General features: G+C 40.6%; 1 protein-coding gene across 1 annotated transcript in view; it reads left to right on the forward strand.

The window, feature by feature from the left end:
• Positions 1–14,669, forward strand: part of FRRS1 (ferric chelate reductase 1) — a 101,706-nt gene that overhangs the window by 83,022 nt on the left and 4,015 nt on the right. The window contains 3 exon segments of the mRNA XM_047782917.1: positions 6,458–6,571; positions 9,155–9,267; positions 11,360–11,446. Coding sequence (XP_047638873.1) covers positions 6,458–6,571; positions 9,155–9,267; positions 11,360–11,446 — 314 coding nt within the window.

Raw genomic sequence — 14,669 nt, forward strand, 5'->3', positions numbered from 1 at the left:
GTTTGGTTATCTTAGTCAAATTGTGTATTCTTACTTGCAGTAGCAAATATGGCTAAATGCTAAAAATGAGTAAAAATCACTTGGTACTTATATGCTGGTTATTGGCTCAGTGCTATCATTGCTTTTCATTTTTATCTTCATAGAGACCTTTACTAGATATGTACTGTTATTATCCCTATTTTATATGGGAGGAAATAGGCTTAGAGAGGTTAAGTCATTTGTCCACACAAGTAAATGGTAGAGTTGGAATTTGAACCTAAACTTTGTGACCTCAGAACCCACACATTCAATACTTTCAAACATGGAAAATGTAGGACGTACATTTTTTAATGAGGAAACAGTCAAATATTTGTGTTTTTAAAACAGGTATTACTAAAGTACAGGTAATTGTGTTATTGCTTTTTTTCCCCCTTTTTCTACCCCACAGCATATGGAGTTCCTGGGCTGGGAATCAGATTCCAGCGCTCCAGAGACAATGCTGATCCTGTTGCCCCACAGTGGGAACTCCATCGTTATTGCAGCTTTCATTTATTATATGTTACGTACATTTCATTTATTCCTCACAGAGACTTTGCAGATAGAAATTGTATTTCACATTGTAGAGATAAGAGAACTGGAGCCTAGAAAGGCAAAGAAACTTGTTCAAAATCAAACAACTAGCAGAGTCAGGAATTAAGCCCAATTTTGTTCCAATTACAAAAGTGTTGCTCTGTCTTTTCTCCGGTGGCTGTCGGGTGAGAATGCTGAACCTTAACCACTTGACGTAGGTCCCGGGAACATTGTCCCTTTGGAGAAAGAATTCGGCAAAGAGACTGAGGGTAGTGAGGCAATTAAGTGTTTATTTAAAGGGGGAAGGGAGAGGAGACAGGTGTGGAGAAAATACAGGCACAGGCAGGCTGGTGGGGGAGCGGGAAAGAGAGAGAGAAAGAGCAAGGGAGGAAGAGCAGCAACACATGCTTTGGAGGTCATTTAAATCTCTTGTATGGGGGCAGTCCTTGCGGGCTTCCTCTGGCCAATCGTTTTGCTTCATCTGGCTTTGTCCGGACTCAGGGCCTCCCCTGTGTGCACGCGCACCTTTTAGCCAGGATGGATTCCAGCACAAGGGTCTCCGGGAGGTTGACAGGACGTACTATGGTCTGGTGCCCCTCCTTTCTCTGACCCCTGAGGCACCTGTCTGCCAGTGCGTAGTTCCAGTTCCGGAGGTCTCCTTGACCTCAAGGATGGGAAATAGATGGTCTGTATCTTTTATCCAAGCAGGATGCAGCTTTTACCTTGAAGTTACCTGTCCACAGGGAACAGATTACAGTTTTTCAGTCTGGGACCTCTCTGTCTCCTGCTTCATTTCTATTCTATCAAACTGCTTCCTTTGGTGCCCAGCGTCTTATAGCTGCTCCACAAAAGCTCATTGACTCAATGACTTAAATTGCTAGGGGGTTTAACAGTTCACATTTATACTTTAAAAATTTTTATGCTTGAAAGGTTTATACTTTAAAAGAAAAGCAGTTTTATTTAAATGGATGAATTCTGTTGTACAATAAGTTATGCGTGTTTTTAAGTCTATGGTGATGCCAAAAATTTCTTCTTAGGCCAGCACTGTAGAAATTGGAATGCATTTTCTGATGGAAACAATGTTTTAAGTGTTGGTTCTTACATTTCTCTGGAAAAACCTCCTTTGTGGATATGGATGTGCAGAAGAGTATTGTTTTATCTCCTGCTCCTGCTGATGTTGCCACGCTCTTGGCATGGTAGAGAGTTTCTATCTTGTCCTTTGTGGTATTTCTTAAAGTGTGGGGCTCAGACCACCTTCTTCAGAACCACCTGGAGTGACTGCTCAAAATGCAGGTTCCTGAACTTCATCCCAGACCCACTAAATTGCTGTTGTTGAATTACGATATTGTGTTGGTTTCAGGTGTACATCAAAGTGATTGAGTTATGCATACATATATACATATCTCCTTTTCAGATTCTTTTCATTATAGATTACTATGAGATACAAAATGCAGTTCCCTGTGCTCTACAGTAGGTCCTTGGTGGTTATCTTTTTATATATAGTTGTGTGTATCTGTTAATCCCCAACTCCTAACACCTATTTTATCCTTCCCCTCACCTATTCCTCTTGGGTAACCATAAGTTTTTCTCTGTCTGTGAGTCTGTTTTTGTTTTATAAGTATGCTCATTTATCTCGTTTTTTTAGATTCCGTATATAAGTGATATCATAGGATATTTGTCTTTATTTCACTTCATTCATGTAGTATAGTAATCTTTAGGTCCACCCATGTTGCTGCAAATGGCATTATTTCATTCTTTTTTATGGCTGAGTAATATTCCATTGTATATATGTATCACATCTTCTTTATCCATTCACCTGTCTGTAGACATTTAGACTGCTCCCATGTCTTGGCTATTGTAAATAGTGCTGCTTTGAACATTGGGGTCTTTTTGAATTGGGTTTTCGTCTTTTCTGGGTAAATGCCCAGGAGTGGGATCGCAAGATATCATAGTAACTATTTTTAAATTTTTTTAGGAACTTCCACACTATTCTCCATGGTGACTGCACCAGTTTACATTCCCAGCAACAGTGTAGGAGGGTTCCTTTTCTCCATACCCTCTCCAGAATTTATTATTTGTAGACTTTTGACACTGGCCATTCTGAGCAGTATGAGGTGATACCTCACTGTAGTTTTGACTTGCATTTCTCTAATAACTAGTGTGATGTTGAGCATCTTTTCATGTGCCTACTGATCACCTGTGGAATCTGCATTTAACAAGCATTTCAGGTGATTATTCTGCATACTGTGGTTTGATAACTTACTGCTCTAGGACATGTTCTCCCAACCAAGATGTACATGTTGTAAGGTAATCTAGGGGATACAGAGAACAATACTAGAACTTTCTCTTTAGGTTTATTTTATCTCTAAAATTTTATATTTTAATACTCTTCATAATGTATTAAAACAATAGTGCATGAATATGTTTATTAACAAAAATATGTATGTCAGAGACACAGGTTCATTTTTTAAAAAACTGGTGTAATGCAAAGCAACAAAACCAAACCTAAAAAAAACAAGCCTAGATGTTACTGCTTCAGAGAATTCACTCTCCAGTTCCCTTGTATTGGGGAACAAAGTGCAGTTACCACCTACCTCATTGTCTTGTCTGTTTTCTAGTCATATATGTGTGGATCATTTATAAGTTGCACTCTGCTTAAAAGCAGTGAGACTTTGTGAGGTTGAAACCATTTTTTTTTTCCAAAGCAATCGTATAATCTCTGTAGCTCATGTAAATGTAAAATCCCGGTCATCTGGGGCAAGCTTGGTGCTCAGGAGGCATTTGTTGGTGGCAGCCTAAAAGCTCAGAGGGAACGTCACTCTGAGTCAGAAGCTTTGGATGTTTCCTAAGACGATGCCAAGCTTGGAAAGATACTACATTACTGATAAGAACAGAAAAATTAACTACTCTTTCCACCCAAATATGCAAAAGTGCTCTAGCAAAAGTTATCAAAAATAAGATATAGGGGAAATTGCTTAACATTTTTAGATTTCAAATAACTTTTCAGTTTTCTGTTTTCTACTCACTTTTCTTGATATCCTTACTTCTGCTGTAAGCTAAGCACATCATTATCTTTCTCTTCTTTTTATAACTGCTGTTCCCCCACCACCACCTTTCTGTAGGTAATTTTCTTCTCTTCTGTGGCTATCGACAGTGCTCAGAGATAGGAGGTTGAAACATTCAGAAAGCACATACCTGAATATGGTCACATTTCTTTACCACAGTAAACATTCAAGTTAAAACATTTTTTTAATGGTGTGATAGAACTCATCACGTAACAGTTTAAGCTTTAGGGAAGGAACTATTTGACTAAATAAAATTTTATTATTATTCTTCGGAGTTACTAATACTTTGATCAATTTTTATAATTCTAGATTTTCTCAGAAATTCATCCATTTCATTTAGATTTTGAAGTATTTTGGTTGACTTAAAATTGTTATAGCATTTTCATATAATTTTAAAGAATATCTTCTGGATCAGTGGTTATGTTACCATTTTCATTTCTGATATTGTTTGTGATATTTCTTTCTTTTTTTTTTGTCTTTTTTTTTCTGGGGCCGCACCCACGGCATATGGAGGTTACCAGGCTAAGGGTCGAATAGGAGCTGTAGCTTCTGGCCTCTGCCAGAGCCACAGCAACGCCAGATCTGAGCTGAGTGGGCGACCCACACCGCAGCTCACGGAAACACTGGATCCTTAACCCACTGAGCAAGGCCAGGGATTGAACCCGCAACTTCATGGTTCGTGGTCAGATTCGTTAACCACTGAGCCACAAAGGGAACTCTGATATTCTTTTATCTGTGGTCAGATTTGCCAAAAAACTCAATTGATTTTTATGGCCTTTTACAAACTTGATTCTTCTCATTTTAGACTTGTTAGCTTAACTTCTACTTTATTTTAATCAATTTTTCTTTCTGGTTCAATAGGTTGTATTTTGTTGTTTTAAATGCACCTTGAATGAAATGATTGCTTCAATACTTTTTTTTTTTTTTAAAGGAAATTTGTGTGTGTGTGTTTGCCTTTTCTAGGGCTGCTGCCACGGCATATGGAAGTTCCCAGGCTAGGGGTCTAATCGGAGCCGTAGCTGCCAGCCTATGACAGAGCCACAGCAACGCCAGATATAAGCCACTTTGGCAACCTACACCAAAGCTCATGCAACGCCGGATCCCTGACCCACTGAGCAAGGCCAGGGATTGAAACCTGCATCCTCATGGTTCCTAGTCGGATTCATTAACCACTGAGCCACGACGGGAACTCCCAAGGAAATTCTTTTTTTTTTTTTTGTCTTTTTGCCTTTTCTAGGGCTGCTCCCGCAGCATATGGAGGTTCACAGGCTAGGGGTCTAATTGGAGCTGTAGCCTCCGGCCTATGCCAGAGCCACAACAATGCCAGATCCAAGCCGTGTCTTTGACCTACATCACAGCTCATGGCAACACTGGATCCTTAACCCACTGAGCAAGGCCAGGGATCGAACCTGCAACCTCATGGTTCCTAGTTGGATTCATTAACCACTGAGCCATGACAGGAACTCCCCAAGGAAATGTTTTTAGGATGATAAAAACTTCTTTTGAATAGTGCTTTGATTGCATCGCATGTATTTTGATGTAAAGCACCTTCATTGTTATTCATTTTGAGGGGACTTGTAATTTTAATTTTGATTTTTTTTTTTTGGCTTTTTTTTAGGGCCGCACTGGCAGCATATGGAAGTTCCCAGGCTAGGGGCCTCATTGGAGCTACAGCTTCTGGCCTACACCACAGCCACAGCAATGCCAGATCGGAGCCGTGTCTGCGACCTACACCGCAGCTCATGGCAATGACAGATGCTTACCCCACTGAGTGAGGCCAGGAATCAAACCTGAAACCTCATGGTTCCTAGTCGGATTTGTTTTTTTTTTTTTTTTTTTTTTGGTCTTTTGCCATTTGTTGGGCCGCTCCCTCGGCATATGGAGGTTCCCAGGCTAGGGGTCCAATCGGAGCTGTAGCTGCCAGCCTACGCCAGAGCCACAGCAACGTGGGATCCGAGCTGCGTCTGCAAACCTACACCACAGCTCACGGCAACGCCGGATCGTTAACCCACTGAGCAAGGGCAGGGACCGAACCCACAACCTCATGGTTCCTAGTTGGATTCGTTAACCACTGCGCCACGACGGGAACTCCCGGATTTGTTTCTGATGCGCCACAATGGGAACTCCCTAATTTTGATTTTGTTTCAATAGAGTGGTTTATAAATATCTAGCTGGACCATTTTTCCTAACTTTTTTTTGTTAATCGTTTGTTTCATTTAGATAGTATAACCTGTGTCTTGTATAAATACTTATTTTTGGAAATTATTAAGATGAAGTATGTACTCTAATATTTATTTGTTTGAGACAAAGATTCATATATATTTCATATCAAATTTCTTAATTACTTTAAATCCTTTGGATACTTGCATATATTCTAAAAATAATGGATAGTCCATAACTTATTTACTCATTTTCCTAATGATGAACACTTAGCTTATTTAAATTTTTTTGGCCATCTGAAAAAAACGTTTCTGTGAACATTCATGTACATATATCTTTGGTTAATAGGTACGTATTTCTGTAGGATATATTCCCAGAATGAACACATACCCCCATACATACCCACATACACAAACTATTTGGAATGATTCTGTGCACTCATAGATATAATTTTATATGTAAAAATATTACCCCATGTGTTATAGTATATAATATTAATATACAGATACATATGTATTAATATATACTATAATCAATGTACAATATTTTATGTTTGTCATTGCTGTTGAAATTTATTTGTGTTTTATTACCTTAAGAGATTTTGTTTCTCTGCCATGCCGTTGTCTCTTCATTCCTTCTCTCCTGAGGAATTAATTTATCTTCATTTGAAAAAAAAATTTCAGGTCGAATTCATAAGCATTCTAAACAACCTTTGATTACATATGGAAAATACAATGTGACAGGCTCTCCCAAGAACATAGGAGGATCTCATTCTTTACTCATTCTGAAGGTTCATGGTAAGGTTATATGTGTAGTAGTATTACTACTTTGTGGAATAAATTTAGTGCTGGCTAGATTGAGAATGGTACTGGGCGTAATTTAGCAAATGTTCATAAATCTTATGAACATATGTTTACACATGAACATTTGCAGGTAGCATTTCTATCTTAATGTATGCTTATTTTTATTAAGAATGGAGAGTAGGGATGAATCAGTAGTTTTAACCCTGACTGCAATGTTAAAATCACCCGTGGAGCTTTTAAAACATCCATAATTTTAAAAAAGTGCACTAATTGTTTCTTTTTTAAATTGAAATATAGTTGTTTTCACTGTTTCAGGTGTACAGCAAAGTGAGTCAGTTATATATAAAACTATTTTTTTCAGATTCTTTTCCATTATTGGCTATTACAAAATACTGAATCTAGTTCCCTGTGTGCTATAGTATATCCTTGTTGTATATCTCTTTTATATATAGCGCTAGGTATCTTCTAATCCCAAACTCTTAATTTATTCCCCACCTTCCCTGAATTTTGTTAACCATGAGTTTATTTTCTATGTCTGTGAGTCTATTTCTGTTTTGCAAATAAGTTCATTTATATTATTATTTTTTAGATTCCACATGTAAGTGATATTATGTGATATTTGACTTTGTCTGACTTATCTCACCCAGTATAATAATCTCTAGGTCCATGTGTGTTGATGCAAATGGCATTTCATTCTTTTTTATGGCTGAGTCGTATTCCACTGTGTAGATACAGAACATCTTCTTTATTCATTCATCTGTCTGTGGACATTTACGTTGCTTCCATGCCTTGGCTACTGTAAATAGTGCTGCTGTTGAACATTGTGATGCATGTATCTTTTTGACTGAGAGTTTTATCTGGATATATGCCCTGGAGTGGGATTGCAGGATCATATGGTAACTCCATTTTTAGTTTAAGGAACCTCCATACTGTTCTCCATAGTGGCTGCACCAATTTACATTCCCATCAACAGTGTAGGAGGGTTGTTCTGGTTGTTTCTAACTGTGGCCAGGATTGAGTATCATTGAGTTAATTATTTTAACTTTTATGACTTTAATTATGCCATTATTAAAATAAATGCCAATAAAAGAGTCGTTTGTGATCGTGATTGTTTAATTATAACGATAGTCTTTATTGAAAGATAATTTTTTTTGTTTAAAGAACTGATCAATGTACAAATATTTGAGGTATACAGAATACTCAGTGCTATATTTAAGTATCATATACTTAAGATGATGAGGTGAACCAAGTTGGAAGATCAGTAGCCTAGAAATGAGGTTCTAATGTGCTCTAGTTCTATAGGTAAAAGTTGTATTCCATTAAAAGTAGTTCAGCTTATTGTTGAAAAAAATGGGATTGAAAGGTAGGGAATAGTGTAAGTGTATACAATACCACACTATTGTAATATGTTGGTATTTGGGGAGTTCCTCTTGTGGTGCAGTGGAAACAAATCTAGTGAGTATCCATGAGGATATAGGTTCAATCCCTGGCCTTGCTCAGTGGGTCAGGGATCTGGCATTGCCACAAGCTGTGGTGTAGATCGCAGATTGCAGCCCAGATCCCGGGTTCCTGTGGCTGTGGTGTAGGCCAGCAGCTGTCAGCTGTAGCTCCGATTCGACCCCAAGCCTGGGAACTTCCATATACTGCAGTTGCGGCCTTAAAAAGAAAAAAAAATGGTATTGGTTAGGGGAAATTTTTTTTTTTTTTTGTCTTTTAGGGCCACACTCCTGCTATGTGGAAGGTCCCAAGTTAGGGGTCAAATCGGAGCTCTAGCTGCTGGCCTACACCGTAGCCACAGCAACACGGGATCCGAGCCTCGTCTGCAATCTACACCACAGCTCATGGCAACACCAGATCCTTAACCCACTGAGCAAGGCCAGGGATCAAACTGGCATCCTTGTGGATGTTAGTTGGCTTCTTTAACCACTGAGCCACGATGGGAACCTCTGGAACTGTTCTTAATTGGTATATTTCTTTATATTCTCCAGCACTGTCTATTCTAGAAGAGTTTTAGTAAATGTCATCACAGTTAAGCTTGAAAATATCTATATTGTTGTTATTTTGCTTTACTAGTAGCTCTAGTTGACAGTAACTGGATTCAGAAATAATGTGCCTAACGGTTTTTTTGTCATTTTTTGGAGTGGAGAATCAGTGAGAAGATTCTGAGGTAACTGCAGACAGGCTGCATTGTATCATGATTAGACAGTTAAGCGAACCAGACTGGGTTCAAATTCTGACTCTGTGACCTTGACAAGTTACTTAACTTTCCTATGCTTTCCTCCTCATCCAGCAAAACTGGAATAATAATTGTAACTACTTATAGGATTGTTGTAAAGAATGATCCATTAATGCATGTAAAGCACTTGGAGACAGTGCCCGGCATGAAATAAGAGCTTTGGAACTGTTAGCGATTCAAAGTAGCTGTGGTGGTGGTAAAAGCATTGATATTTAGCTTATGCTTGTGTCAGCTGAATGTATTTTGTTAGCTATTTACATTTTCTGAGCATTTGGCTTGGTCATTTAAGAAACAGCTTTAATTTGATTGTGTTGTCAACCATTGCCTTTTCCCACCTGTAGGTGCCTTAATGTTTGTGGCATGGATGACTACCGTTAGCATTGGTGTACTGGTCGCCCGGTTCTTCAAACCTGTTTGGCCAAAGCCTTTATTTGGTTATGCAGCATGGTTTCAGGTAGGTGGAGAAAAAGTTTAATGCAATTTCAATATTGTTTGAACATTGGCAATGTGACAAATATGAAGATGTGCATTTTTTTGTGATCATAGTTATAATTTTGAAATTCTTTCTTTCTTTTTTTTTTTGCTTTTTAGGGCCGCACCCTGGTATATGTAGGTTCCCAGGCTAGGGGTTTAATTGGAGCTACAGCTGCCGGCCTACACCACAGTCACAGCAATGCCAGAATCTGACCCGCATCTGCGCCCTACACCACAGCTCACGGCAATGCCAGATCCTTAACCCACTGATCGAGGCCAGGGATTGAATGCGCAACCTCATGGTTCCTAGTTGGATTCGTTTCCATTGTACCACACGGGAACTCTTGTAATTTCTTCTTTTTGCCCTTTGGTTTCCTAACCAACTGAGAATAGATATAAGATGCTTGATGGAGCTCAAAATGAAGACAGCTTTATGCAGGGTCAGGCTGGATTGGAGAATGTATCACGGCCATGTGCATTCCTTTGTAACATGGACTCTGGGCCCCAAGGGGTCTTGAGTTCCATGTCTAGTTTCAGAGGAAGAGAGCAGAAGAGCATGTGCCCACTGCACTGAGCACAGGTGGGTCAGGTAAGGCTGTAGAGCTGAAGAAAGACACGGTGGGTGCTTACTACATTGCAGAGCTGCAGTGCGTCCTCTGGTTAGGGGCCAGTAAGTGTCGGACCATTCCTAGCTCACCTGTCAGCATCACATATCTCCCCTGTGGGTGGGAAGAAAAAACTGAACATGTCCCTTTTCATGTTCTTCCTTCCCATGGAATGAGGAGGCAGTTTTTTAAAAAAAAAATAGAAACATTAGCAAGAGTCATAATATTCCTCAAGACAAAGCAAAACAAACCTTCCATTTGTCATGGGGTATAGCTTTTTGCACACATAGTGGAAGATTCAGTGAGTATGTGTTGAGACAGAATGTACATGTCTGTTTGTAAACGAAAAAAATACTCCTTATTGGAACAGTTTTGACTTTATCAGAAGGTGTTCTTGAAACTTCATAACGTTTATAGCTCTTAAGATTTACCTTCTCTAACATCATGTCTCACCTTTGGCTGGCAGCGTCAAATCTTTTATTTATTCTTTATCATGATGCATATCTTGCTCCTTCCTGTCTGTCTGCCTCTGATTGCTCTCTCTCTCTTCTCAGGTGGATATTCCCAGCTGGAGAATTCTTTTTGTCTCCTCTTTACTAACTCAAATTCTCCACTGTCTTTTTTTTTTTTTTTTTGGTCTTTTTGCTTTTTCTAGGGCCGCTCCTGTGGCATATGGAGGTTCCCAGGCTAGGGGTCTAATCGGAGCTGTAGCCGCCGGCCTACCCCAGAGCCACAGCAACACGGGATCCGAGCCGCGTCTGCAACCTACACCACAGCTCACGGCAACTCCTGGATCCTTAACCCACTGAGCAAGGCCTGGGATCAAACCCGCAACCTCATGGTTCCTAGTCAGATTCGTTAACCACTGCGCCACAATGGGAACTCCTCCACTGTCTTTAAAACTATGATGTCTATATTTATGGATGACTCTATGTCGTACTTTCTCTGGGGATGGTTTTGGTTTGCAACCGGTTATCTTGGCATAATCAACGAGCAGGGCCCATTTTCACGCTCAGTATTCTTCTCATTTGGATAATGAATTATACATTTCAAATGTGGTTTCTCTTCTCAGCTCAATTAAATTCCACACTCCTCAGAAACTAGTACCTTCTGTTTCCTTGCAGTCTTATTGTATCCAAGCACTGTGCTTGGTGGTGAAACTTAGTAAAACTATGTTTGTAAGGCAATGATGGACCCGGCAGGTTAAGTTTGTGTGAAATACCCGTTCCAGCTGCTCTGTGCAGCTGAGGCCTTGGCAGATGCTTTTGAATGATGAGGTTGGCAGCTTAGGCTTTTCTTTAATGTTCAGTGATATAGTCAAATTCTTTTTTTAACTGACCCCACATGTGGTAGGTTGGTTCAGATGCGTGCCTTCCGTGAATCTCATCCCATGATCATCCTCATGACGCCAGCTCCTTTCTCCCACATAGCTGACTCTCTCCTCATTTTGTCATTTCACCCTTGCAGGTGCATCGAGTGCTCATGCTCACTACTTCTGCCTTCACCTTCATTGCTTTTCTTCTGCCTTTTATTTACAGAAGAGGCTGGAATTGGGTAAGTAGTTCTTAAACGGAATGCTTCCATTCTATTTATATGTTTTAAATTCATTTTGGTGTCCAAGGGAGATTGCTGTTTTATTCTCAAATGATGGATAAAAAAGATATTTCTGCACATATCCTTTCCTTTTTTGATTCATTTGATAACTAATTCACATGGTTGGGGGTCAGGGATGGAGTGAGAATGTCAGTGCAGATTACTTGGTAATGAAATGTATCTTTAGGTTACCTTAGATGTGAGGTATACACTGCATAGCTTTCATGAGTTTTCTATCTAAGGGATGGTGAAAATTGAAAGTATGACATCTAAGGAACATGAACACTGGATGTGGTTTTCTCTAACTAATGCTATGGGAGCAGCCGTGCTAAGTGCTTTATATATGTTACCAAATTTAAACCTCAAATGAAGTAGTTATAGGTAATAATCTCATCGTTGTCACAAATGAAGAAACGGAGGCTTATTCTCAAATGGGTATCTCCAGCTTAGACCTCTCCCCTGGCTTGAGACTCACACATCCAGCTTTCTACTCAGGAACTCACCTGGCAGGTCTAAGACATCTCAAACTGAAGTCCTGATCTTCTCCAGTCCTGCCGTCCCATAATAGTTGTTGGCAGTTCTCTTCTTAGGCCAAAGCTTGAGAATTATTCTTAACTCTGCTTGTACACCTCACATCACACAAGTCTAATACCACACTCCTCACCGTCACTAGTGCTCCTGTGTGGGTTTGAGCCGCCATCGTCTTTTGCCTGGACTGTTGGAGTAGGCGTCTGATTGGTCTGTTTTCAACCAAGGAGCAGAGTGATTTTTTTTTAAACTGATTTTATTTTTTTCATTATAGCTGGTTTATAGTGTTCTGTCAGTTTTCCTCCTATACAGCAAAGCGACCCGGTCCCACATATATGTACATTCTTGTTCTACATTATCTCCATCATGCTCCATCATAAGTGACTAGATATAGTTCCCAGTGCTGTACAGCAGGATCTCATTGCTCAGAGCGATTTTTAAAAAATGTAAATTGGATCATGTCATTTCCATGTCCCAAACTGTTTTCCTCTGATGTCTCAATTCTACTCAAAGGTAAAAACGAAGTCCTCTGTGATTGGCTGCCAGTTACTCTCTGAATTGATCTCCCCCCCCTCATCACGTGGCTTTGTCTCATCTCACACTAGCCTGATGCTAGGCGTGCTCTGCTTTATTGTCTGCCTCCACCTCAGTCATGCTTCCTCTACCCTCACCTTCTCAAGCCTTTACTCAAAATAACTTCTCAAAGAGCACTGCCCTGCTCTGTTTTTTCCTAAGGCACTCTTGACTTATTCATTTCATATAATTTACTTATGTGATGTATTTGTTCCTTATCTGCCTCCTCACACTAGTTTGTGAGCTCCATGAGAGCTGGGTTATTTACTGGTATGTTGCTGGTGTATCTCTAATACCCAGAGCATGCTGGTACATCAGGTACTCAGTAAATACTTACCAAGTGAATGAGTAAGGCTTGACAAGAGTGGGAGACGTACCTAAGGTCAGAGCCTGTGCTTCCGATTATACTCTTCCAGTTTCCTAGCTGGTCAGAATTTGATGTCAGGATTTAGTACTTCAGTTTGGGCTCTTGCTACAAGGACTAAGATTGATGGATCTTGGGTCACAGACATTACTAGGAAAGCTCCCTCCGGCTTTTTTAGGTGGTTTATCTATTTATTTATTTTTTTGCTATTTCTTGGGCCGCTCCTGCGGCATATGGAGGTTCCCAGGCTAGGGGTCTAATCGGAGCTGTAGCTGCCGGCCTACGCCAGAGCCACAGCAACGCAGGATCCGAGCCGTGTCAGCAACCTACACCACAGCTCACCGCAACGCCGGATCGTTAACCCACTGAGCAAGGGCAGGGACCGAACCCGCAACCTCATGGTTCCTAGTCGGATTTGTTAACCACTGCGCCACTACGGGAACTCCTTTAGGTGGTTTTATAAGTGGGTCCATCTGTTCTGCAAAGGAAATTATGAAGATTTTCTGATATGAATCAAGACATTGGAACTTTATTCTCTCCAGGTACTTGGGACAAGCATAAAAACTTCCTTTGTAAAGCTTGCAGTCTTTGCGTTTAGGAAGAGGATAGTAAAAAGGTTGAGAGCACAAGTCGGCAAATCTTCATGTCATCGTTTGTTACTTGGACACATTGGGCAAGTCGCTTCACTTCTCCCGTCCCTCAGTTTACTCAAATGGGAGTAGTATACTGTCTATCTCATAGGCTTGCTGAGGGTTGAGAGTTAATGAACTGAAAGCACTCAACATCATTCCCAGCAGAACCTAAACACATGAGAATTTTGTAGCTGCTGTTACGGTTTTTTTCTTTCTTTCTTTCTTTTTTTTTTTTTTCTGGGGCTACACCTGCAGCATATGGAGGTTCCCAGGCTAGGGGTCGAATCGGAGCTATAGCCTTTGGCCTACGCCAGAGCCACAGCAACGTGGGATCTGAGCCGAGTCTTAGACCTACACCACAGCTCATGGCAATCCCTGATCCTTAACCCACTGAGCGAGGCCAGGGATCGAACCCACAGCCTCATGGTTCCTAGTCAGATTCATTAACCACTGAGCCACAGCAGGAACTCCCTCTTACTGTTTTTTATCAGCTAGATTCACGTTCCAGCTCCACGGTCCAGGCTATAACTTATCCGTGTATAACTGAGTCCATAGTTTAAAAGCTTTATGGTGCTCTTCTGTCAGCTTTTAATTCCTAATTAGCAGAAGCTTCCTATCTTGGCTTAGAACCCCTGTGTCCTTGCTCTAGATCACAGGTTTCAGAGCCTTCCAAGCAGGGAAGTCAGTGACAACAGACTGTGCCATCCTCCATCTAAACGTGTCATGCAGTGGAACATGTTCTCAGTCTCTGCGTTTTTAACGTGAAATAGTTGGGCAGCACGGTCTAAGCAATCCTCTGCTCCCTTCAGCAGGCAACACATCGCTGAGGGAGGAGTGTCACTGAACCCTTTGAGACAGTTGATGATTCAACACGTTCTGAACAGAGGCAATGAGGTTGTAATACAGTGACAGTGCAGGTTATTCACTTAATCAACAAACATCTGTTGAGTGTTAAGCAGGTGGGGGATACGGATTCAAATAAAATCAAACACTGACTAGTCCTAGATGGGCTCGAATGGCTGTCCTGGTGCTGGTGGGCATCCAGCATCCTGATGGGAAGAGGTGGCGTTCTGTGCATTCATTCCCC

This window comes from Phacochoerus africanus, chromosome 6 (assembly GCF_016906955.1).
Source record: "Phacochoerus africanus isolate WHEZ1 chromosome 6, ROS_Pafr_v1, whole genome shotgun sequence".
NCBI lineage: Eukaryota > Metazoa > Chordata > Mammalia > Artiodactyla > Suidae > Phacochoerus > Phacochoerus africanus.